This window comes from Perca fluviatilis, chromosome 20, assembly GCF_010015445.1.
Source record: "Perca fluviatilis chromosome 20, GENO_Pfluv_1.0, whole genome shotgun sequence".
Lineage (NCBI taxonomy): Eukaryota > Metazoa > Chordata > Actinopteri > Perciformes > Percidae > Perca > Perca fluviatilis.
The window spans coordinates 8,064,424-8,091,247 of NC_053131.1; the positions used below are offsets into that span (position 1 = coordinate 8,064,424).

Below are 26,824 nucleotides of genomic sequence, written 5' to 3' on the forward strand. Positions count from 1 at the left end.
TTTCCTTTTCATGTTTGAAGAAAATGCGCTTGATTTTCCCCGTGTGTTGTATCGCGTGTGTGTGTGGTGTGTGTGATTATTAATTATTGTTTTGTATAATTATAGATAGCTGAAGTAGAAATACTGTAATTAGTTTCTTCATCATTTTTGTTTTTTTTCACTAAAAATTTTTTTTTTTTTTTTTTTTTTTTTTTTTTTTTTTTTTTTTTTTTTTATACCTCAGTTTTTTATTTCACTATATTTTAATTTGAAACTTGAAAAATAAGGCATTTCTTCTTGTTGCTCCTCTTGTTTCTGTATTCTAAAATGACACAGATTAGACCAGCGATAGTGCTACTGTCTCTGCGAACATCACAACCAAGTTAACACACGAGTTAGTGTTCAACGTGAAGGGCATCGGCATTAGCAAAAGAAGCAAAGAATCCGTCAATCGACGAGAGTTAAACCCAAACAGTTGTGAGGTTGTAGGAGCGCATTGCTAAAGGTTACAAGACTCGCACGCCGCGACTGACGAGTTTGATTGCCTGTTAACGTTACGTGATTGTCCACAGCAGGGTGATGTCAGGTTGCTTTTCTCCAAAAGTTGATACAGACTTACTCTTTTGCCGCAGGCATTCAAAACAAATGGAAAGACCTGCGTTTTTACCAAGGGGGTAAGCTTCGCTTCAGAACTCGAACCGCCTATGGCGCCATTTTGATGCTACAAAGAGATCCCGTTAGCATTCCACTAACTGCCATTCATTTTGACGTCACTTGACAGCGAATAACTTTACATCTGAAGCGTTTAAAGACTATTTGTCCGTTGTTTATTTCTAAAGAAACATGACAATGTATAAAAGGCTCCATTACCTTGTACCTCACGTTATGGCTCCGTAGCAGACGTTTTTGTAAAAATAGGCTAACGATTGTGTCACATAGTTTCGACTTACATGAGCTGTTTAGGTTTAATTACTAATGTTAACTAGCATTTTAGTTAGCAATAATTAGCCTGTGCCCATGTTATCTCCTTACATATACCTACGCTCTCCGTCTCTGTAAGATTGGGAATGATTGAGATTTCTCTTAGCACAGCTACCAGAAGACTTCCAACTTTCAGACAGGTTGCTCATGTCACATCTACGTTGTCTCTCTCAGTTGGAGGCTGCTCAGTAACACTCAGCACTCACCGGAAAAGTGCTTCTAATAGCCTTCACTGGTCTCCGTCCAGAGCAACGGCATCTGTTGGTCCATTCTTATATACTGTCTATGGTTTTTACCGGACTGTCTTACCGACCTAGCGCTTCATTAATTAGCCAGCAGCTAGTGGACATTTAGCAAGCAGCTTAAACGCCACAGTGAATTTCAGCCAGCATGCAAGTTTTGTAATATATAATATTCAGATCCCAAAATTGAAAATCGAATACCTATCCATCGAACGAATATTTGGATACTCAAATATTTGGATCCAGCCCTGATTACCAATAAGGACTATTGATGTTTTATTTTGAACATAGTTTATTTAAGTTTTGTTACAACAAATGAACAATTCACCATGAGGACATATTGGGCTTGTATATACCCATCCCCCTCCCCCACCCCTGAAAACATCAGAGGGTAATCAATTTAAGCAATATTGAAAATAAAAACAGTAAAGAAATAATAAATGAAATAAGGTAACAAAAGTAAATAAACAAACCAAGATCTACAAAACATGAACTCAAGTTATTTACATTGATATCCGGGACACTAACACGCATATGGACAGCACAGGAAATAAAAAAAAAAAGATCAATAAACAATGCCATGATATAATCAGCAGACGGTTCAGTACTACACATCCAACACTGCTAGCTGCATGTACCGAAATCTTCACTCAGCCATAAAGTCATCAGGGGCTAAAGCATCAAGGTGACTAAGGAAAGGTTGCCATATCAACATAAATTTGTCAGCTGACCCCTTGACAGAATACCTTATTTTCTCTAATTTAATAAAATACAGCATGTCCCTTACCCACTGCGCAAACGTTGGGGGATTACAATCTTTCCACCTGATCCAGATTTGTCATCGGGCTATCAGTGTGGCAAGCAACAGAAGTCTTAGTTTATTATTATTTAAAACAAAGTTTTGCGTCACCACTCCAAACAATGCAAGAAAAATCGATGGTTCTAGGTGTTCATCAGTGGTTCTGGAAAGCATATCAAATATCAGTTTCCAATAATCAAACAACTTATGACAATCCTGAAACATGTGAATTAGAGTAGCTTGGTGTGGCTTGCAGCGACCAAACATAGGGTCTATATTGGGCGTAAACCATGATAGCTTAACCTTGGTCCAGTGTAAGCGGTGGATAATTTTAAACTGTATAACAGTATGTCTCATACATATTGAAGATGAGTGTATTCTGGACTATTGATGTTTTATGATCCATGTTCATTTTCCTATCTATGTATGTGTGTTTGTGTCCGCGCGTAGTGATCCGAGGAATCTGTGACGACTACAACCTGGACTTCCCAGCTTTCTATGCCTGCATCGGTCTGTGGAACTGCCTCTTCCTCATCCTGGGAGGGATCTTCAATGTCAGCCTGCTCATGAAGCTCTTCAAAAGGTATTTCTCATACACTTTTTCATATTCAACTCTCTTTCATTGTTTTCGTTTGCAGTCAAATCAAATTCTTACTTTTATTTTGTATCTGTTGGTGGGCTTTCCTCTCTGTCGAACAGAAAATGGGTGGTCATGTCAGTGGCTGCAGCAGAAGTACTGGCACGCAACAGAAAAGTCTGTTTTGTGCAACAAACAGTTTTCAAAGCACGCATCCTGTGTGACAGCTCCCCTCCCAGCTCCCACACATCCACAGTTTTAGATCTTTCCTTCCGCTTCCCTTTTCAGAGTCACTTTAGCTAAATCTGTTATACTCTGCCCGCTCTCAACTAAACTCTGTGAGGAAGAAAATATATACGCATTTGTTTTTACTCTTACTTTGAATTTTTGTCTGTTTAAACATATATACAATTTTTTACTTTGCGTTACTTGATATTAATTTGATGTTGCAAGAATTAAGGTGATTGATAGTATTTAGTTTAATTCAGTTCTGTTTACGTTGACTAATGCTGTAGAATCATTTTTGTTTAAAAGAAAAATCATGAAAACACATGCATGCAAGCTAGAATTTGACACGCTACTATTTTAATTTCAATTTTTTTTTTTTTTTTTTTTTTTTTAACAACATACAAAACAACATGAACACAGTTTATATCAACAGTTTTGTAACACATTATTTTTTATATATATATGCACGTTACCACAACAACCTCGAATGTCACGTCTGTAATGTTTTCTGTGTTTCTCCAGGTCCACAGAGGAGGTCATTGCACTGTTTATTTCCATCGCATTTGTTGTGGATGCAGTGAAAGGCACAGTCAAAAGTAAGTTCCCAAACACGTGGCAGATATCTCTTTTTCTTTGTTCCTACTTCACGGATTTCACAGTCTCACATTGCTGTTTTCCTGCCACATTACTGACATTTTTACTGCTCCCTTGAGGGATGGGTTAAATGCAGAGAATGAATTTCGCTACATGTATGTGTATGTGACAATAAAAGTACCTTTATTTTGTCTGTGCAAATCAAACGCTTGGAACCAATGCTAACGCTAGCGTCATACCTGCTGTCAGAGCCAGCACCAGTCCTGTCTTTGCAGTGTGTCAGCCTCAAACTCATGTCTGATGTTTTTAAAAAAGCCAATCACGCCGAGACAGGAAAACTTCAAATCCCCCAAAATAATCAACGTATACATGTCGATTACAGACCTTTTATACACACTTTTTTACATTATAATTTAAGTGTGCAGCTCACTAATTAATATGGCTGTCCTGAATTATTTGTTGACGGATCATCAAAAGATCTCTTCAACTGATCATTTAGTCCATTTAAGTAAAACCTCTCAAATATATTTTTCCAGTGTCATTGTCATCCTGCAAATACATACTGTCATTCAGAAGAATCTCTTCAAATGTAATGGTTATTGAAGAACAAACCATGTTTTTGGAATGCTATTGTGATGCCAGATAGTTAATTCCCTGAAAATAGACCATGATATTAGGGCTGTCAAAATTAACACGCAATTAACACTTGCACGTTCGGTGATTTGGACCTTGGGCTGCACCGTAGTTTGGGAAATCAGGAAGCGCTGCAGCAGTAAGGTTGTGGGTGGCTAGCAGAAACAAACCTTGAGCAGAAATGGATAAAGAAAAGGGTCTTTTGATTAAAAAGTTCAGTTTCAAAGCCCTTCCAGATTAGCCTGGGAAAACCTTGACTAACTTCCGGCAAATTTGAGATTTGCTCTGCAAGTCCGTCTGGCCAAGAGCCCATTGAAGCCCATTTCCAATTTTTTCAAATCGAGGCACCAGTCACAACCGTTGAGGCAGGCTTTACACGATGACGATAGCACAACGACGTTGAAGCAACATGCTCGCTGGTTCTCCTTCATCGATCTGATTGGTTTTAGGTCTATCCAATGCGCCCAGAGGCATTTGAGTAGCGTCCGTTGATGACGCCCCTTTGGAAATGAAATGGGCTGTGAATGAACCTTCCCCAGACCCACTCTCAGTTACAACTGAGAAGGGTCTGGTGTCAACCAGGCTACGTCCAGATGGTTCTCTCCCCAAGTTTTTTTGCATGTGCTGTCGATGTGAACTGAGTTACCACCGTAGTACGTTGAGTCTCTAATACCACTTGCTGGCCAAGCATACAGCTGATTTAAGAGTAACCAAAGGCAGGCCACGCTGGAGACACCTGGACAACTCTTCAAGCAGCCAACTTTCAACAGCGATAGCACAAATGCACAATGTCCATTGTTTTGTGTCGAGCGGCTTACAAAAATTTGATGTTTAGTTAACCTTTCCGAGCGTAAAGTGGGACAATACATTGTGTCAGTATTACCAAGTAATGGACCTTTTTCACAGCAGACATGTTGACTTGTCATAGTAGGAAAAGCACAGCTGAGATTGATAACCTTAACGATGGCTCAATTCCATCAAGTGTCCCAGTAAGATATTTCAGTGAGTCAGCATAACCAATACCAGGGTCTCTCCTAAGTGGAATGCAGCCATCAGTAATGGTTTAATACCAGGGTCTCTCCTAAGTGGAATGCAGCCATCAGTAATGGTTTAATACCAGGACCTCTCCTAAGTGGAATGCAGCCATCAGTAATGGTTTAATACCAGGGCCTCTCCTAAGTGGAATGCAGCCATCAGTAATGGTTTAATACCAGGGCCTCTCCTAAGTGGAATGCAGCCATCAGTAATGGTTTAATACCAGGACCTCTCCTAAGTGGAATGCAGCCATCAGTAATGGTTTAATACCAGGGCCTCTCCTAAGTGGAATGCAGCCATCAGTAATGGTTTAATACCAGGACCTCTCCTAAGTGGAATGCAGCCATCAGTAATGGTTTAATACCAGGGCCTCTCCTAAGTGGAATGCAGCCATCAGTAATGGTTTAATACCAGGGTCTCTCCTAAGTGGAATGCAGCCATCAGTAATGGTTTAATACTAGGGCCTCTCCTAAGTGGAATGCAGCCATCAGTAATGGTTTAATACCAGGACCTCTCCTAAGTGGAATGCAGCAATCAGTAATGGTTTTGAATACACCTGTGCTTTTCCTACTATGACATGTCAACATGTCTGCTGTGAAAAAGGCCTATGTTCTATTCAGGTTAATGTGCCCATTTGTTGTTGCTCAATGGGCTTGAGTTTGCCATATTTTGCTTTCAGTAGATTTTCTGAGCATACAGTACCTTTTGAGGTTATTCTGCAGGGTATTCTAGACAGTCTTTGTCATTGTTTTTTTTGTTTTTTTGTTTCAATAATAAAGATTTGCATAAAGCAAGCTGATTTGTCCGCTCCCATGTTGCTTAGAGCATAAAAAACTAGAAAAATATCCCTTTTAAAGTACATTTAAAACGGATGAAAATGTGCAGTTAATTTGGAATTATTCGCAAGTTAATTATGGATAATAATGCTATTAATCGTGTTTAAGTATTTTAATTGATTTATTGACATCCCTACATGAAACACAACAAACAGATTCTCAGACAACCAAGACGTAATCATCAAGCAGGTCGAACCCCTAACAAGTGAGCGTTTTGTCTGGCCAAGAGTAAGAAACTGAGGCGTCTAGATAGTTTGGTGGTGGGAAATCCGAAGAGACACATTAGTTCACACATTAGAGAGATATTATGCACTAAATTAATCAATCCAGATTTCCAACCCAGCCTGCAGCCATATTACACCACCCCTGCCTTTACTGCACCTCATCTTAGTATATCATAAATATTTTACACAATTTAATTTCCAAAAAATAAGATGAGGATAGCAGAGTGTAATTTATTTTGAATGCAATGTTGCTGGCGTAGTAGTTCAATTTTCAGAAACCATTTGTAAAATGCGCTCCGAGCTCCTATGCCATTACCATAACATTAACCTATGCCATTTTGTTGACACTTGTCATCCGAAATATTTTGCAGTAACATGAATGAATACATTCTGGGTGTGTATCCCAGTCTCGCGTACAACTTTGCTTGCCACATAACTTTTTTTCCTGGATGATGAAAAGGCCTGCGGAGGGAGCAGCATGCAGGTCGTGGCACACACTCTCCAATGGAAGTGATGAGCGGAATTATTTCTACTTGTGTGGCACTCCTGTAGACAAGGTTCTTCTTATTTAAAATAGTTGTAAAAGCACTCTACAGAGTTTAACGTCTCAACCTTCAACATGATGCTCGCTAAAGGGGCAGAGCCACATTATGACTGGTGGGTTGTTTATACTGTATATCTGATGTGGGTGTCGGGACTGATTTCAGCGGACCGATTCCAGATAAAGATAAAAAACAATGACAAAGACTGTCTAGAATACTATGCAGATTAACCTCGAATGTACTGTATGCTCAAAAAAAATCTACTGAAAAGCATAATATGGCAAACTCAAGCCCATCAAGCAACAACAGATGGGCACATAGACCTGAATGGAACATTACTTGGTAATACTGACACAATTTAGCAGAGGTGGGTAGTAACGAGTTACATTTACTCCGTTACATTTACTTGAGTAAGTTTTTGAAAAAATTATACTTCTAGGAGTGGTTTTAAATCACTATACTTTTTACTTTTACTTGAGTAGATTTGTGAAGAAGAAACTGTACTCTTACTCCGCTACATTGGGCTACAATGAGCTCGTTACTTTTCTTTTTACTTCTTTGGTATTCTACGCGTCATTGTTTGTATTCCCCCGCATACGCCTCATTTTAATGTTTTATTTTGAAAGAGAGAGAGACTTCCGCCAAAGGCTCTACCACGTACGTGACTGTTCACCAATCAAACGTAGTTGTGCAGTCTCGTCAGCTGGCAACAAAAAATAGGCGATGCTGATGCGTAAATCATCACTTATCAATATCACTTCCCCATCAGTCAGGACCAAGATCTGACCATAATTACACTTGTGCTTTCCATAAACTGCAGTAATTAGCCTATTATTTCAGTTGCAATCCTGCCAGTGGAAGCGATCATGAGAGCAAATAAAAAATATAAAAAACATAATTCAAACCCGCTGTATTGGCTCAAGACGCGCAGAAATAGCCGATATGTAATTCCCTCCCATTCAAATCTATATATTTCATAAATATACCCATCAGGGAATGTTATGACGTGTCCGTTGTTTCGGTCTTTAAATTGTTTTAACTTTTACTTTTTTTTTTTCTCTGATTCTCTTTTTTTCTCTCTCTCTCTCTCTCTCTCTCTCTCTCTCTCCTGCTACCGCTTGAAGCCCCCTGATCTTCTATAAGAACGGTGATGCCGTTATCAATCGAGTAGGCCTATTGATTGGTCAGTAGGCGGTGCTTTTACACCGGTTGATCTCTAATCTCCAACATAACCTGCTCCCGAGCGGGTTAGGTGTTCAGCATAAGTTACCACGGCGATTGAACCCGGTATCAAGTGATCCACCTTCGTGATAAAGAAAACCCTGGGTTGAACCTGAAGTTAGCTGTTAACCCCAAATCTTGCTTGGTAGTACAGGCCTCTGGCCTCATAATGAAAGCATATTTACCTTAGTAAAAGTGCCAAAAAGCAGCTCTGTTACCTTGTTCTAGTTCTGCCTTCAGAGCCTGGTAAAAAAAAGTAGGTTTGGAAATTTGTGTTACTTGTGCTTATTTATTTTTATGTATTATTATTTTATGTATTTTATTTTTTAAGTACTTGAATTTACCTGGATTATTTTAATGTAAGCTATTTTGTAATTAATTAATTTTTATTTATTTTATTGATTGGATGAACTATAATTTGCCTAAAGATGATTATTTTGTATTTTTGTCCGTCTGATTGAATGCTTATGTTAAAATATAAATCAGACGTTACTCAACAGTTACTCAGTACTTGAGTAGTTTTTTCACCGAGTACTTTTTTACTCTTACTCAAGTAATTATTTGGATGGCTTACTTGAGTCATATTATTGGGGTTGATATGTGGGGTTTCTCAGTTGAACTAAACCCTGTGGATGTGACTTTAGTCTTTCAAAGGTACTACCACGCCCCGACGCTGGCTAACGGAAGCATAGAGACCTTCCCTCAGGGTGCAGACCTGCTCGGGGGGAACCGGAGCGAGGTGGCGGCTGGGTTAGCACTCAACGCCCTCCCTGAATCCATCATCCAGTGCACTCGAGAGAGGCCCGTCCTCTGCCTCCTGCTGATGCTCGGGACATTATGGATGGGCTATACTCTCTACCAGTTCAAACGGAGGTACGTGCATTACTGCGGCACTGCAGCACTCGCACAGATAAATCACTGGAGAAGTTTAAATCGTGTTTGGATAGGGGCGCTGCCGGCTAGGACCAATACTGCTGAGTTGGGCATGAACTCTAAAGATTGTCTGGAGTGACTGAGCTTACAGGAACTTTCCAGACAAGCTCTTACATAATCCCGTTTCTGTCGAAGCTTCTGTTCCAGCCTGTGATTTAATAAGCATTAATATTCTACTTCCGATTGCCCCCAGTAATCAAATCAACCTCAAAGCCCGATTCAATTGTGTAAGCAAAAGGCGGACCGAGGTACTTAAGCAGTGTCAGGATTGCAGCCATTGTCCTTTTCTTGTCCACAGTAATTGTACCACCCCCCCTCCCCCCTTCTCTTTCAGCCCGTTCCTGCATGCCAAAGTGAGGGAGGTGCTGTCGGACTGCGCCCTGCCCATCTCAGTGCTCCTCTTCTCCTTCATCGGCTCCTACCTTTTCAGTGACATTGAACGTTAGTATTATGTGTTGCTTTTCCAGATGCTAGAGAGTTTTTCATGCTAAACTAAACTACACAGTCTAATCATAGTGTGGGAATATTGGCCTGCAACAAACGTCACCACAATATTATTTTATAGAGAGGTTCGACATACACCACTCTGAAGTCAAAATTCTTGACTCTTTACTTTAATGATCATTATCAAGATCAAATCACACACAGTGGTTATTTGAAATGAGCAATGTCTCTGATTTATAGATTTTATATTTGCAGATTTAATGCATTATAAAAATGTGAACATTATAGATATTTTACCAAAGTAGTGTTAAACACTAACTCATTAAGATGTTTTGTCATGACCCTTTTTTCCATGGCCTTGGTATTCCATAGAGTTGCAAAGAGGAAAGGGATGTTAGCTGATGTTAGATGAAAGTTTCTTCCCACTCTGAATTTCCATTTCTAAATTGTCTTTGAATGATATCCTCTCAACATAAAAATGCAGGAATCTTTTGAATAATTGAATGATACTGTAAATTTATGTCAGCTTTAATTATCTCAACTCTTCAACTAATGAATAATAATCATGTTTTGCTTTTTTTTGTATAGAGGATCCTTCTAAATACTACGATACCCATGAGCCACTGTTGCTATGGTGAAGGATCTAGTCAGAGGTGCAAATCAGAGCTGTGGCATATTCAAAATGCTTTGTTAGCTGCATGTAGGATTATCAGGTTTCTTAAAAATAACGGCAGATGGTTTGTTAACACAGAACCATATGAAGAGCCGTCATTGGAAATTGTGTGGGAAAGGGCAGGCTCTTTGGAAAAATACCTGGCAGGTAAACGGTTGAACCATCCGTCTATCACGTCCGCCATTCTTGTTTTGAATGGTGGCGGCCGCAACACACACCGAAACCACGCCTGTAGCTGCCAGGAGCTCCTCACAGGACACTGATTGGTTCGGTGAGCTGGTAGTTCATCTTTAAAAAAGATTATATACAAACAATATGGCTCAGAATTGTTCACAGCATTATAAAGGATCAGGTGCATACCAAAAAAAAACAAGAAAAAGAAAAAACACAATGGTTGCTGCGCTTCGGTGGCCGCCATGTTGAATGTAAACAAAAATCTGCTTGCCGTCGCTTCTCTGTCATCGTGTTAAACCCGCCAATAGCGCGCCAGATGGATAAGCCAGTTTGTGATTGGTCCCCGCAGATTTGTAACGGAAGCAGGATAGAAAAACGTACAGGTTTCCAGCCTGAGCTGCAGGGAGAAATCGGGCCATCGGGCTGGCATAAATCTTTTTTAATAACTTTCAAAATTATTACAAATTACAAATTCATGGTGAAATATATTAAAAGGTTTCATTTTCATATACTTGGATTTGTGTCTCTGAAGTTTTCCAAGAATGAGCATGTTGTTGACAACAAAGTCATCTTTGGTATTAGCCAGAACAAGTCCATAAACAATGTCATTTTGCGAGTCATGTAGATCCAGTCAAAAGGCTTCAGAATAAATGCATTGGAAGATTAAATGTTCAGTAGTTTCAGTACCATCACAGAATACACATTTGTTGGTTTCAATACCAAATTGTTATCCTAACATTTCACTGGATGGATACACGCCATTTAAGATCTTAAAATGGAACTCTTTAGCTTTTGGAGCAAACGCATTACTTGACAAAATGGATTTTCATGCGATATGTGATCGCACTATTCTCGTGTGGTCTTGCGATGTTGCGAGAATCCAGCTGCGGTGCAAGGTAATCTTAAAAGTGCAATCTTTAGCATCCACTCACTGATGCACACAACAGAATTCTAGGCTCTGTGATTGGATGTTTCTGATCAAAATGCACATTTGGGGTTGTAGTTAACTTCCCTCCCTACATTTCTATGTGCAAAGGCTTTTACCTACCAGCTAAGTTTTTTCACAGAACCAGATATTTTCTAACAGACAAAAGTTCACACAAAAAAATACTACAATTGTCCATCACCGCCATTGTATATGCAGAAAGTATACAGAACTTTGATTTCAGAAAAACTGGATGCCCAAAATACCTCCTCCCACATGGTAACTCTACGCCGCGTGCATGGGCGTATATGTTTTCTCACAGCTTTTTAATGAATGATGAAGTGATTAGCAGTTGTGTTTCTGTGCTGCTAACTAGGGCGAACATGGCTAAGGGAAAAGAATAGTTGATTTCTAACATCTGCAGGTGTATTAGCATTTGTTTGAACTTACAGAAGGTTGTTTATTGTAAGACTTAAACCTGATATTTTTTGTCTTTAGGTAATGTTGTGAGGCTCTTTGCTGTAAAAAAAATAAAAAAGCAATAAGAATTAAAATAAACCTGCAAATCTAAGCACAGCATTTGCTTCACAACATCGCATTACATATGAAAAATGAGGGAGAGTAATGAAGTAAGAAAGCTGTTAGTGTTTGCTAGTCAGTTGTCTTTTTGTGGCAGTGCAGTGGTGTTTGGGGTGTATTTACACTTTAGGGATTTGGACTCTGGTCCAACCTGCTGAAGGGATCCAATTAATAGCTTGTTTACTTCCAAGACAGACTGTCTAACTGCAGGGCCTCCCTTATTTGGTGCCTTTATTGTCTTTTTATGTTTCTTAATCAAGGCACAGGCCAAAACACATTGGAGATTTTCATTTTTCTATCCTCCATTGTTTAGCATCATTTTTGAGTCTCCATTCATTGTTGCCAAGGCAGCAGCTGCTCTCCAGGGGTCAACACCCAAACACAGAGACGAGCGCCAAACCTTCAAGTGAATTTAAATTGAAGTGCCTGGCCAATTTTCTGTTCCTTTACCTCCGGAGACAATAAGTCATAAGATAATAGGTCCATTATTGCATTGTCATTTCTTCCCAAATTTTACCAACTAAATTCAGCTGCATGTGATGGGATGCGATATTTACAGGGTTTCCACGGGGTTTAAAAAAAGTCTAAAATTTCAAAATCAAAATTGCAGGCCTTATAAAGTCCTAAATTTGCTGAAGCATTGTGTTCTAGGTCTTAAATAGTTTTGAACAGGTCTTAATATCCCTTTGTCCATGCAACACTACCTCTAAATGCTCATTGAAATGCTCCCTCCTTTTTGATTCCATGGTGTTGTAGTTGTTTATTTAGCTAGTCCAAATATAATTCGCTGTATTACGACTACAAACATGCAACTTACATTGCAGCCAATCAGCTTTGGTGTTATTGGTGCGAGTCTCTTTCAGATTGTACCACAGGCACAAAACTGATTTTATTCTTCAGCTATTAGCGACACTTGGCTTGAAAAAAAACGAATTTAAGGCTTGGTTAAAGCCAGTTGCTAACGTTTTTTTTTTTATTGTTATGTAAGTCTTAAATTTAATTGATAAAACTCTATAAAAGGTCTTAAAAAGTCTTAAATTTGACTTGGTGAAACCTTCATAAGCATTTTGAAAAAGAATCCAGCCGCTCTTAGATAACGATTTTTGGGTGAGTCATCACAGCAGTTTAAGAGACATTTGATGACGTCTGTGAAGATGGAATCTGAAGAGTTTGGAATGTCCTGATAGCAATTTTTTAAGGATTATATGGATTGGATTATTTATATTTTATAGGTTACTTTCTCGATTAATTTTTTAGGATTTTTTTTGGGGGCATTTTTAGGCCTTTTGTTTGACAGGACAGCTTAAGAAATGAAAGGGGAGAGAGAGAGAGGGAATGACATGCGGCAAAGGAGGAGTAAACCTCTATATGGGCGCCCGCTCTAACAACTGAGCTATCCCGGCGCCCCTCGATTAATCAATGTTTTGCCTAAAATATTAGTTGTTCTGTCCAATGAACACCCCCAAAACAAAAAGAATTTGAACTTACATATTTGAGAAGCTGCAATCAGCCAACGTTTGGCGTTTGTGCTTAAAACATGACTAAAATGATGCATTTATCTTCTGTCTATTTAGTAATTGATTTATTGACTAACTATTTCAGCTCTAGTTCAGTAACTTTTTCTCTTCTTCTGTGAACAGTTCCCGTCTTTAAAGTTCACGACCGGCCCGTCTTCAACGTGGCTCCGTTCGAGCGTCTGTCGGCCATGAACGTGGTCAGCGCCATGGGCCTGGGCTTCCTCCTGGCCCTCCTCATCTTCATCGACCAGAACATTGTTGTCTCGCTGACCAATGCACCGGAGAACAGGTAAAGACAAAGATGAGTTCATATACAGAAGGAGTTTCACAAAGCGAGCGTGATTTATTTTCACCTTGTATATGACTTTATACACTTAGAAAACTGTCCATACTGTCAAAAGGGGTAATATTACGGAGAGTGGATCCTGAGATACTAATTATTGCGTATTAAAGGGTAACTTTACCGTTTTTTTTAACCTTATTTCCCTATATTGATGTGTGTAATTGCCCGATAGGAACAACAGTCTTTGAAATTGGTCCAGTATTAAAGTGCCCATATTATGAAAAAATCACTTTTTCTGGGATTTGGGGTGTTCTTTTGTGTCTCTGGTGCTTCCACACACATACAAACTTTGAAAAAAATCCATCCATGCTGTTTTGAGTGAGATACAGTTTCTGAATGTGTCCTGCTTTCAGTCTCCTAGTGAGCTGTTCAAAATCGGGACGTCACAGTCCGAAATGAGCTGGCTAACCACAACCGTTAGCGCTACCGTTAGCCATAGCATCTTTAGCATGCTAACGCTAATGCTAACGCTAGCATGCTACGTTGTTCTCAATAGCAAAGCACTGCTACAACACACACAAGTTCACCATAATCTACAAAAGAACTACTTACATGTGTGCCCTCATTTAGAAGTCTCCCAGCTAATCCTGCCTTGTAACTGACCAAAGTTGGAGAAACAGCCTTTCTTTTACTGTCTCTAGAGTTAGCTAGCTGACATGCTCTACATCTAAGCTACTGAGCATGTGCGAGTGCAATCAAAGATAGTACAGAAAAAGAAGATGAAAAGAGGTCTCACTCTGTAGCTAAAACAGAAACCAGGTGAAAAGAGGATCTGCAGCAGTGAGAGAGAGCTGTGCAGTACAACAAAAATATGGTGCTTTTTGAAAATTAAACCATGTAAACCTATTCTGGTACAACCTTAAAATACAGTTATGAACCTGAAAATGAGCATAATATGGGCGCTTTAAGCGTGAATGCTGTAACCGGCAGCCACAGACCGGGCTGCTATGTAACCCTATAGGGCAAATGTGCATCATCAATTTGGTCCACTAAAAGTGCTTTATTACTTTATTATATTACTCTAAGTGTCTGACAACATTTTGGAAAGGATCCCTACAGAGATAGGTCTTTTTAAACCTCTTTGAGACCTTTCTGTTTAACCAGAAACAGCTCTGAGATCGCTAGTACTAAAACCACCAGACTCCATTTAAAAAAACTATACTTTTAGCGTGTGTAGAGCCAACATATTTTGACATATAAATCAGTAAACTATGTGTTTATTTCAACCAAAACTAGAGTTGTGATTGTTGGAAAACTGGAAAGACAACCCAAAACAGCTTTTCATAGTTTCATTTTGTTTCTTTTTTTTGTTTATTTACATGGATTCTGGTGGCTTTAGCTAACGCAATTTTTATGTTTAAAGAAAGGATCTTACTCTTTAACAGAAAGGTAGATCTCCTTAGAAATGCTTTTCATAATGTTGTCAGACACTTAGACTATTAAGCTGAGCCTGTCAATTGCAAAACAAGCACTTTTGTGAAGGTAAATACAAGCTGGACAATTGCCCTGTTAACTTACATTGTAGCTTGTTTTGCCGCTGCCAACTGCAGTGATCTCGCTTAATACTGGACCAATGTCAAAGATTGTTGTTCCCATCAGTCACCTAGACACAAAAACATAGGAAAATAGGGTCCAGGTTTGAAAAAACAGGAGTTACCCTTTAACTGGCTTAAATTCTTACTATGACCCTTCAAAAAGCCACCAAGGACCTTTGGAATCTGCTGAAACCGGATATTTGCCCGTGTGTTAGGGAGGGAAGATTAACTGAGCCAGAAACTTGACATCTGAGTCAAATTGTCACAGTCAGGGAGCTCTGAAGAAGCCTCGGAGCCAAAACACCATGTCGAGCCTTTACCCCGGTCTCCTACATTTGCATTGGACAGACCACTTTAGTGCCAACAGGCATCAGCCAGCCTGACAGTGAAAATCTATAATGATGGAATTTTCAACCCTTATCATCCACATTTGTTAGACAGAAATGAATTGGATCAAAATGTCTGTTCCTACACAACTCTACACAAACATATCTAAATAAAATAGAATAGAATCCAAAGCCTTGTATTAGCTGTAAGTGGTGTAAGTCTATAAAGCAGGTTTTTAAAAAAACAGTTTGCTGTATTTAACTTTCACTACATCCCTCACCATGTGTCACTAATAATAGAACAGAAGCTGGAAAAAAAGTTGTGGCTATTTCTGTTCCTGCTTTTCTTTTTTGATCCTTTTATCTAGTGCATACTTTTATTTGCTTGACATCTTTTTCTTTTTTTATTTGGTCTGGAAAAAAGATGTTTAATCGAACCATCAACTTTTGTTTTCACCTGCACAGATCTTTTTTAGCATCACTTCTTTGTTTTCTGTTATTTATTTATTCCAAATATCTGTCATTATTATGCAAATAAACATGCACAAAGCAATCTTTTTATTTTATAATGAATTTAAAACTCATACATTTTGGCTTGATAACCATTTAGTTAGACCTGTCCAGAGGGATTTATAGTGTGCTGGTTTCAAAGTCATGCTCAAAGGCACAGGACACATGGCTGGCGATGAGTCCGATCAGTGGTTTGATATTTCTGTACTGAAAGGTTGCTGTACACACTAGAGCTGCAGAGACAGAGAAGATGCACAGCAGAAAACGTGTGGCATCACAAAGCTCGCAGTCGTTCTTTTTGTAAAGGAACTGTAATGTCACTCTCGGCTTATGATGTCCTCATCACTGACATATTGCTTTATGTTTTGCTTCGTATGAAAACATTAGAGACATGTAGCTACATGGATATTCTTCTATGAATAGAAGTATAAGAAAAAGTGACATGAGTGGGCCTGGGTATCGTTCAGACCTGTCTCGGTGCATAGCATAAAGTTTTTCCTGTGTCTCTACGAGGTGTAACGTTAGACAACCAATAACCAGCTTTATTAGATCTTGGTAGAAGCATGCTGCATGCTTATTTGCTCACTGACGCTGATGAGATTTACTCTCTAGGTGTTGAAATTTGGTATTGAATGATGTGGCATTTTTCGATACTAGGAGGCAACTCAGTCAGTGCCTAAAAAGTATTGAATTTGGTACCCAGCCCTACATACGAGCAAGTTTATTCAGGTTGTGTTGAAGCTAACCCTAGAAGAGCAATGCCCTTTGTGTTTATGTAGTCTATATCCACAACGTTCCACTTCCAGAATGTCCCTCTTTTCGGCCAGATGTCCGTCACCTTCCTCTTCCTTTGTGTTGCCGTTCTAAACTCTGGTGGATTTCCGAGGACTATGGTTAACTTCTCCTCAGATCTCTGCAGGGTAAATCCAGACATCTAGCTAGACTATCTGTCCAATCTGAGTTTTCTGTTGCACGACTAAAACTACTTTGAATATAAACACCTTCCACCAAAACAAGATCTTTCCGAGGCTTTTTTGCAGTGGCACCGTGGCTCCGTCTGGCGCTTAGCACCGCCCAAGACGATTTTGATTGGTTTAAAGAAATGCCAATAAACCAGAGCATGTTTTTCTACCATCCCGGAATGCTGTGTGGACTCATCAAGCCTTCCTCCACGGCGCTGTGGAGGACGGTCTGGCAGTGCAATGTTGAAGCTAACCTTAGAAGAAGGATCCCCTTTGTGTTTGTGTGACTGAGCGTGTGGGTTGACTAACTGCTCTTGTGCAAATATTACTGTATGCCAATTTTCTTTTTACATCTCCATCTGTGAGTGTATGAAGTGTGTGTTTCCAGCAGTGGTCTCTGTGTGGTGTGGGTGAGTTGCTGTGGTTCAGCCTGTTGTTGTTGTTGTTGTTGTTGTTGTGCTGCAGTATGTTGTTGTTGATGCCGAGTGTGACCGTTGTGCTGCTCCTCAGGCTGCTCAAGGGCACGGCGTATCACTGGGACCTGATGCTCTCTGGGCTCATTAACATACTGATGTCGGTGCTGGGGTTGCCCTGGATGCACGCCGCCTTCCCGCACTCCACCCTCCATGTGCGCCAGCTGGCTTTCGTGGAGCAGCGCGTGGAGGGGGGCCACCTCTATGAGACGTGAGTTTCCCGCCCCTTCACCGCCGCTGCTAATCAGACGCTTAATTAAAGGTCGTCCTCAGAGCATGCAGTGACTGGTAATTCTGTGTTGCAGGCTAACTGTATCCTGCTCTTTCCTGATTGCATGATTACTATGTAACTAACTATTTTCTCTCCGGGTGGAAGAGGGGAGGGAGGGTTTAAGAGATAAGATGATTAGGTTCATCATTACGGACACATAGATATGTGCAAAGGTAGAGTTAGCGTATATTCAGGATTAGAACTGTGATAAAGAAGGCATAGGGCACAATCTTCGATAAGAGCAGGAGCTCTAATTAGAGATATTGATTGAAGAAAATTATGTGGAACTTAATATTCCAAATTTCCATATCTGATTGTCTATGAACATTTGCGTAAGTGGTTATTAACAGCAGTGGTTCCAAACTTTTCCCATGTGTCAACATTAAAAAAACTAAGAGTTACTAAAAGTAACTAAGCTCACCTTTAGCAGAACCTTGTGGAAGTGCTCCACAATAAAAAATAAAAAATAAAGCAGGAGACATAAAGTACCCAACAGAAATAGAAATGAATGAAAATTACACAAAGACGAGTCTAAACAGGTGGATATTTATCTGATTTGTCCTTTAGTTTAAGCCTGGTAAAAGAAGCAATGTCTTGAAACATGCAACCCCTCGAATAGGAGTTGTTCAACCAAATACATATTTTTTCTTCTAAGATGTTTAATTTGAATAATTTTCCAAGGCCTGAATAGGTCAAGAAAGGTCAAGAAAAAGAAAAGAATGCTTAGAGGAAGAATAGACTTTTTCTTATCTGTCCCACTAATTATCTTGCGACTTCCCAGACGTATTTAATGAAATCTTGGCTTCACCCTTCTTTGGACAGGATAAGTCGAGGGATTGGTGTTTCAGTTATACTGTGTGCAATACATAAGACAAGACAAAACCTAATTCTACATTTCATCATGAAAAACTACAGATTGGTCAGCTTAGATTGCACTGTCCTCCACAACATTACACCTATCAGAGAGCATTTTAAGCACAGCCACACACACATACACAGGATGTTTTTCATTGTGTGTGATCAAAGTCAATTACAATCTCTGTTCCCTCTTTATTAACTTAGGTACACAAGAAACAAGGTTGGTGTAAATAGATGTTACAAAAATCAGGGTATAGCATTACTTTGTTCACAACAGTCCAATATTAGAAAATTGTACTGTATACATTTCCCTCTAACTCCTAAGTAACTTGGTCTGGGAAATTGAGAAAAAGCTGCAAGAACGCTGATAAGAAAATCCTGAAAAAAATGTTGTCTGTTGCATTGTATAAAACAATTGTGTGCTCTCCAGTAACCATTCAACTGTGTCTATTATTGTTTGTTTGTGTGTGTGTATGTGTGTGTGTCCTCAGTATCGTCCAGGTGAAAGAGACCCGGCTGACATCTCTGACTGCCAACATCTTCATCGGAGTGTCGGTGCTACTGCTGCCTCTCCCGCTGCAATGGATCCCCAAACCGGTCCTGTACGGCCTCTTCCTCTACATCGCCCTCACCTCCATCGACGGAAACCAGATGTGCGACCGCATGGCTCTACTCCTCAAGGAGCAGGTGAGAGGGTGTGTGTGTGTGTGTGTGTGTGTGTGTGTGTGTGTGTGTGTGTGTGTGTGTGTGTTTTTTTTTTTTGTGTGTGTGTGTGTGTGTGTGTGTGTGTGTGTGTGTGTGTGTGTGTGTGTGTGTGTAAATAAATGTAAATTTACCTTGCATAAGAACGAGAGATGCATTGTACCAGGTTGTAGGACAACTGCTATTTTAGAAAATAGTGTGTGTGTGTGTGTGTGTTGTGTGACCATATGTCGATTGCGGGCTCGGCTCGATCAAACGGTTGACTGGGGCCCGTGCTGCGTTCGCCCACACATGAGTCAAATAATATTTGCAAATATGATTTTTTGGTGTGTCTTTTAATCTACTCAGAATACTTTACAGATAGTAAATTAACATCATTGTTCTTATGTGGTATCAGCCACAGAAAGATGCTTTCTGTCACCCGTCTTACTTCCTGCTGAACCTCTTAACATACATATATTACCAAAATGTTTTTTTTTTTTCAAAAAAGGAAATCGACAAGAATCTATTTTCTTGTGTCTCATCTCCTGTGTCCGATTTAACCTTGCTACTGGAAGCAAGACTTTCCCCTTAACTGTACACTTCACACACTGGCGCCTCCAAATGGCAGTGAGAGGTAACTGTTACCTCACATTAAAAATGTAATACCCCCTCCCCCCCTCCCCTCGGAAACGTATTTTGCTTATAGTTACTTCACTTGGATGTTTAAGCTTCACTGTGCAGAATGATGTACGTGCAGTTTCCCTCAACATCACAATATTCAACATGAAAGTTGAAGTAGATGACAAGATCAAAATCCCTGCCTTAACATAAAATGTTGACAATACATGATTTTGTTTCATGAGACACATTTACAGGCCTCCACTGTGGAGTCTTGAGTCCGTACGGTCCAGATAAGTCATGTTTCCAAAATGATTGCAGGCAGTGAGCAAGATTGGGAAACAGTTTTATTGACAGAGGTGTGTAGTCCTTTTGATTGCTGTTAAGGTTCATACCCAAGGGCGTAACTTGGGGGGGGGGGAGGTTGGGATCTCCATTTATCTTGCGATGCCGTTTGTTTCATCATTGAGGGAACAATTTCTAACCGGGGGTTCTTGGGGTGCGTGCTATAAATACACTTTATAAGAAAACATCCACTGAAAGCCAAATGCTATTTATGATCTAAAAGCCGCTGTGCACTTCTTCTAGTTGTGTTGGCCGTCCACTTCCCTGAGTCATTTCTTTTAAGACAGCAGGAGACTCGAGGACAGCGAGGAGAAGAACCTCGGGGTAGATTGTTTTTTAATCTGTCCTGATCCTCTCACCTCCTGCAGACGTCTTACCCGCCCACCCACTACATCCGCAAAGTGCCCCAGAGGAAGATCCACTACTTCACCTTCCTGCAGATGATGCAGCTGCTGGTACTCTGCACGTTTGGCATGTACCCCATACCGTACATGAAGATGGTCTTCCCTCTGTTCATGGTCATGCTTATTCCAATCAGGTACGATCCCTGAAAATGAGATTTCCTCAAGTGCTTTAAACCAGGATGCCTCTCAGCAGCCCACACATAACGAGTGCTGTGTCTGACCTGAATCTGTCTCTGGGCGAATCTGTGGATGTGTTTCTATTAGTACAGGCATTATGCAACATGACACCACACAAATTGCAACAAAAACTCTGTCAACAGATCTAGTCTCATGGAAGTCTCCTCTATAACATATAAAAAGTCCCTAGAGATCCAAGTGGTGGATAGTATTGAAAAATACTGAAATCCCTGATGACACAGTTTCCCATTGCAGCCCCATCGCAGGGGAGACCCTACAGGTGAATAGGGAAAATATTTTGACTAACAGATATTACCATGACACTTCCCCAGTTGATTACTTACATTAAGACAAAATTTTTTCTGAACTTTTTATCTGTATGTTTAAGTATGCAAATGAAGGAATCATCTAATTAAATATGTGCTAATATGCATAAATACAGGTGTTTTCGGTATTTTTCAACTTGGACCCTACTTGGTGCAGTATTGAGTGAGAACGCTGCAACGGAAAATGCACACTGTCAGCCTCCGTCCACTAAAAGTGCTGTTTGTGCCGCTGACAGGCTCAGTGTCTGACAACATTATGGAAAGGATCCCTTCAGAGAGAGAGCTTTTTTTTTTAAAGAGTAAGATCCTTTTTTGTCTCCACCACTTGGATCTCTTAGGACTTGTTATATGCTATTGAGAAGACTTTTATAAGAAAGAGTTTCTGTTGCAATTTGTGTTGAGATTCACCCCTTTATTTCTCACAAAATGCTTGCACTATATTGTTGTCAAAACCACATATCTTTCTAAACACTACCTTCTGGGGGAATAAAGTTGACATTTCTAGTTTTCTTGATTAATCTTAATTTAATTTCTCAATTGATTTCCTTTGGGTCTAATGTGTTTCTTTTTGGAAACATCTGGCAGTCGAGATACAAATGTTTTGTGCCGCACAAAACCAAATGTGTGAAAACAGTGGCTGCAGCACTGACAGCAGATGGGTGTTGTGCATTATATATGTTATTTGTAAATTCGCAGAATAATTTACCACAGTCCTTGACTTTCTTTGGTGCATCAAACTAGTGGAATATATTCAATAAAAAATTATGTTTTTCATTTGGAAAAACTGTTCAACTCTAAAGAAAGTCAACTTTATTTACCCAGTACTTAGTATTACTTACTAGTATTTTCCTATTTTTGTGTCTGTGAAGCACCTTTGTGACTTATTTTCTTTTCTTTTTTTAAACCAAATGATCGGTTTGGTTAAAGTTAGTTTTTTCAGAGCCCCATACCCAAGTTTGCTGAAACACACTGGTTGGAGTTCATTTCCACACCCTTACATTACATACCATTATTAAAGCCTGATCCAGTGGTGACATCACACCAACTGGCAGTTCAGAATGGCTTCAATGATGCAACGTCACAGTGTCACAAAGTTGTTCAGTGAAGAGCTAAATGTGTCAAAAGCATCCAAATAATATTTCTAACTGCAAAATCCACCCCAAGACTAGACAACTGCTGTTTATAGTAGTCTTCACCTCTCATTAAGGCTAACTCTTTTGTTATTGAAACCTTTTCGGGTAGATGCTAGATCGGATCCGCTAGATGTGTCAACGTCAAAGGACGTGCCTCGTGGCCCGCCTTATTCTTATAATAATAATAATAATAATAAATTGAATTTTATAGCGCTTTTCACAAACTCAGAGTCGCTTTACAGGGCAGGTATAGATAATAAAGACAAACAAACAAAACAGGATTCAGGCACGGATGAAAAGGGGAGGGGCGTGGGGCTAGGGATAGGCAGTGGTGAAGAGATGGGTCTTGAGGCGAGACTGGAAGATGGTGAGGGACTCGGAGGTGCAGATCTCTTGTGGGAGGGAGTTCCAGAGCCTGGGAGCTGCCCTGGAGAATGCTCTGTCCCCAAAACTGCGGAGGTTGGACTTTTGGATACAGAGACCAGCTGAGGTGGATCTGAGGGACCGTGAGGGTTGGTAGGGGGAGAGGAGGTCAGTGAGGTCTGAGGGGGCCAGATGGTGGAGGGCTTTGTAGGTGAGGACCAGGATTTTGTAAGTGATCCAGTGGGAGATAGGAAGCCAGTGGAGTTGTTTTAGGACTGGAGTGATGTGGTGCCAGGATTTGGAGCGGGTGATGAGTCGGGCAGCTGAGTTCTGGACCAGTTGGAGTCGGTTGATGTTGGTAGAGCTGATGCCGAGGAGAAGTGAGTTGCAGTAGTCCTGTCCGGAGGAGATGAAGGTGTGAACGAGTCTTTCAGCAGCGGGGGGTGTGAGTGAGGGTCTGATTTTTAGCGATTTTGCGGAGGTGAAAGAAGATTGGCTTACCCTGTTATTCTAACACCTTACCCTAACCAATCCCGACAGTCGTCGACACGTCTAGTGGATCCGATCTAGCATACGTCACCTTTTCGGGGCACTTGAGGACAGTGCAGCAAATTGGCCACACAACATTGACATATGAACTTATACATTTGCTATTGGTTATGGCTAAATGCTCCACTATGTTCACCAGCTAGTCTCTGACTGTGTCTGTGTGCCGTTTGCTGCTGGTTCAGTGGCTAGAAACAGCTGCGTCGTCAAACAGCGCTAATCAAAACAAAAAGACTGAACCACACCAGTTAACCAAACGAAATGCAGAGTCGGCTGATTCTCTGTCACTACAAGAAAACAACGTTATGAATCCTGCAAGGGGAAACTACATTTTTACACTCTGTCGGTGTTACACATTACACACAGGCCCGAAATACACACACATGCACAAACAGGACCTTATACGTGCACTAACGGACAGATGTCAGAGTGAGGGGGCTGCCCATTAAAGGGGCCCAGTGCCTTGCTCAAGGGTACCTTGGCTGTGCCCACAATCCGTACTACTAAATCCAGACAGCTAGCTAGCTATCTGTCCAATCTGAGTTTTCTCTTTCTAAAACAACTTTTGAACGTACACGTTCCACTAACACAAGTTCCTTCCCGAGGCTATTTTGCCATGGCACCGTGGCGCCATCCGGGGCTTAACGCCGCCCAAGACGATTGTGATTGGTTTAAAGAAATGCTAATAAACCAGAGCATGTTTTTTTCAACAGTGCTGTGTCTGGCCTAATGCCCTGTCCTTCCAGAAAAACGCGGAGTTTGTTTGTGATTGTTGCGGGCAAAAATCCTTGATTATGCGGCATGTTTTCTTAAAAAATGCGATGGAATATGTGGGATATTTATGCAATTTTATGCGATGGCATTGCGTGAACTTGCAAAAAATGCGGGAACTTGCAAAAAATGCGGGAACTTGCAACAACTGCGGTTTGATGAAAAAGAGAAGAAAAAGTGATTCCCCCAACACCCTGCTTTTTTTAAACTTAATTTCCAAAAATAGTTTACAGATATTCAGTCATTGCAATAAGTAAACAAATAAGATACAAAAATATATACAAATAACATAATATTAAAGTAAAAATAAAAGTAATAGTCTAAACAGAGGGAAATAAAAGATACAAAAGAGACAAAAATCGTTAATAATATAGACAGCAGGAGCACTTAAACAAAGAAATTTCAGATAATATCAGATATTAAGATAGCTTTCTTATTGGATACCAACTTAAGAGACTCAAGGTACATGTCAAATTCAACCTCCAACACCTGCTTTTCGATGATGTTCACGTTGCGTAATTACGTCACTTCATAACGTTCCCATGGCAACAGGGGAAAATGGCTGCCCTTGTGTGAAGTAAACATGGATGTATTAAGAGAGTAAACGCGAACATTTTTCAACTTTCTGCTAAGATATGTGTGACTTTTTTGCAATGAAAATGCAGGGAGTATGAAATCATGCAAGCACCGTATATTTTGCGCGGAAATCGGCAACTTATGTGGCGAAAGTGCAGCATATTTGAAAAAATGCGGCCCCCACATGAATATGCGGACTTTGGCTGATTATGCATTGAATTATGCGATCACATAATCGCGTTTTTCTGGAGGGACTGAATGCCGTTTGTGCTGCCTCAACAGCAGCAGTTGTAATTCTCCTGCATTAAAAAGAAAAATCATTTGTCTTGAAGATTTTCCCTTTGGGTATATCATTTTGTAGTTGATATACAGGATATGCAGCATGTTCCCACCCAGAGCTCTTGTGCCATACTTCTATCAGCCACCACTATATCGTTGATTCCATCTCTTGTTCACTGGTACTGCTGAGAAGGAAGTGATAAATCTGGTCTGATAACATCTGACATTCTGATGGTTTGCTGGTTTGTTTCCTCCGGTTTTCTTTCTCAGTGCCGGTCTAACAAATAACGACTTACATGGATTCTATGTGCTCTGTGTTTAGGAACAACGTGCTTCCTCATATCATTGAGGCCAAATACTTGGACATAATGGATGCCCAACACATGTAGCCACAGATGGAGACAAGCTCTGGATCCACCAAAAAAAGAAGGGGTCTGGAATTGAGAAAATGAAAGGAAATGAGGATTAAAAAAACGACAAGATATTTTTCAATGCAACACTGTACGGAAGCAAAAAGGAGAATAACCGACTGTTTGGATTTTTTATTATCTGATAAGAACATTCTTACAGGGGAAGCACTGGAAATGAGGGAAGTCGCGTGAGAAAGAGAGATGAGAGCTGTTGGAAATATTTCCAAACGTGGACAGACAGCATCTCTCTGAGGGAAAGTTCTACCGAAGAACAGGAGCGTCCAGAACTCCCTGTTTCACCTCCGTTTGACCCCGTCAGCTTGTTCCGTGCCATATATACCTCCACGTTCTCCTCTCACGCCATATCAATATAATTACAATATCCTTACTGAAGTGTATTCATCTGTGTGTTAAGCTAAAAGTACTCACTAATACTGTGTAAGTAATTAAAAATGCTGCCAGTGTACATTGTAGAGTACGTAGAAAGGTGTAATGGCACAATGTAAGTATGAACAATATATATATATTTTTTTTTTGACACTTTGCACTCACATTGTGTTTTTACACTGTCATTCGGGGAAATATTGCATACTTACACTGTGTTGATAAATACTTTTTTTTTTCCTGTGGTGAATTAGCTGGTAAGAACACTGCATTTAAGCCACTGCAAAGTAAAGCTGTACTTTTTGTCATTCTGTCATTGTGCAGTGTTAAAACCTTTACATTCCTGCACCTTTTAGCTGTGATCCCCCTTTTTCTACCAAGGACTCTTGTGCCCGTGCATATTTAGTTTCTAAGTCATTCCAGCAAATGTCAGTGTTCATCAAGGAGGCAAAGGGGTGTGTGTGTGTGTGTGTGTGTGTGTGTGTGTGTGTGTGTGTGTGTGTGTGTGTGTGTGTGTGTGTGTGTGTGTGTGTGTGTGTGTATATATATATGGGGGTGGTGGGGGGTGGTGGGGGTGGGTGTTGTGTACATTACTAGTCTGTCCTTCATCTAGCTTACTGCCAACTCTTTAGAGAAGCTCATTTTTAAGGTGGAGTTTAATTTAATTTACTCAACCAAATAAAAAAATAAAAAACATTCCACAGGTATATATTACAAACATATTACAATTATTTAGAACGACAGCACAAACCAAATCATATAGTGAAATCTTTATCAAATTATGAATATATTAGAATATATTATGGCAATATACAAAACAGATTTCTAGGTTAAATTCAAATAGAATATTTATTTACCATGACAGTTTATCTTTTAAGTATAAAATGAGAATTGTATATGTTTATCCCGAACTGGAAAGTGGTTTGTAATTGTCCGTTTGCTCCTTTACATTCCACAGTTACTGATTCCTGTGTTTTGAGTGTCTCGTCGTACATCTGGCTTTGCCGCAGTGTTTACATATCAAAGTCCCTTCCAGCTCCATGGCAAAGTCCAACACAGTTCTGGTGCGTTGCTAGTAAAGATGGAAGTCAGGTAAAGGTAAAACAAACAGGAAAAAAAGAAAAATAAAGATAAAGAAAGCGTTTGTGAGCAACAAAATGCATCTCTTTTTTTTATTTTTATTTTTGTGAACAAGTATTCAAAGCTGAGTTTTAGAATAATCTGGTTTTGTTTTATATTTAGATGTTATGATTAGATCAATGCTTGCAAATGTTGTCATGTAACAATCCAGATGTCTGGAAAGAGTATCTTGTTATCTACAGTACAAAAAGAACAAAAAAAAGATAATTTCTAAGCGAGCGCCGGTTTGCTCAAAGCATGACTCATCTGGGTTT

At 39.9% G+C, this 26,824-nt stretch overlaps 1 protein-coding gene across 5 annotated transcripts in view; it reads left to right on the top strand.

The window, feature by feature from the left end:
- The window catches only part of slc4a11 (solute carrier family 4 member 11), a 136,095-nt gene extending 110,140 nt beyond the window's left edge, over positions 1-25,955 (top strand). For all 5 annotated transcript variants that reach the window (XM_039786588.1, XM_039786590.1, XM_039786592.1 and 2 more), the window contains 9 exons: positions 2,452-2,584; positions 3,329-3,402; positions 8,536-8,764; positions 9,159-9,265; positions 13,260-13,425; positions 17,323-17,496; positions 18,906-19,101; positions 20,430-20,599; positions 24,959-25,955. In XM_039786588.1, coding sequence (XP_039642522.1) covers positions 2,452-2,584; positions 3,329-3,402; positions 8,536-8,764; positions 9,159-9,265; positions 13,260-13,425; positions 17,323-17,496; positions 18,906-19,101; positions 20,430-20,599; positions 24,959-25,025 — 1,316 coding nt within the window. In that variant the 3' untranslated portion in view covers positions 25,026-25,955. The remainder of the gene's footprint in view (positions 1-2,451; positions 2,585-3,328; positions 3,403-8,535; positions 8,765-9,158; positions 9,266-13,259; positions 13,426-17,322; positions 17,497-18,905; positions 19,102-20,429; positions 20,600-24,958) is intronic.
- Positions 25,956-26,824: the final 869 nt, after the last annotated feature.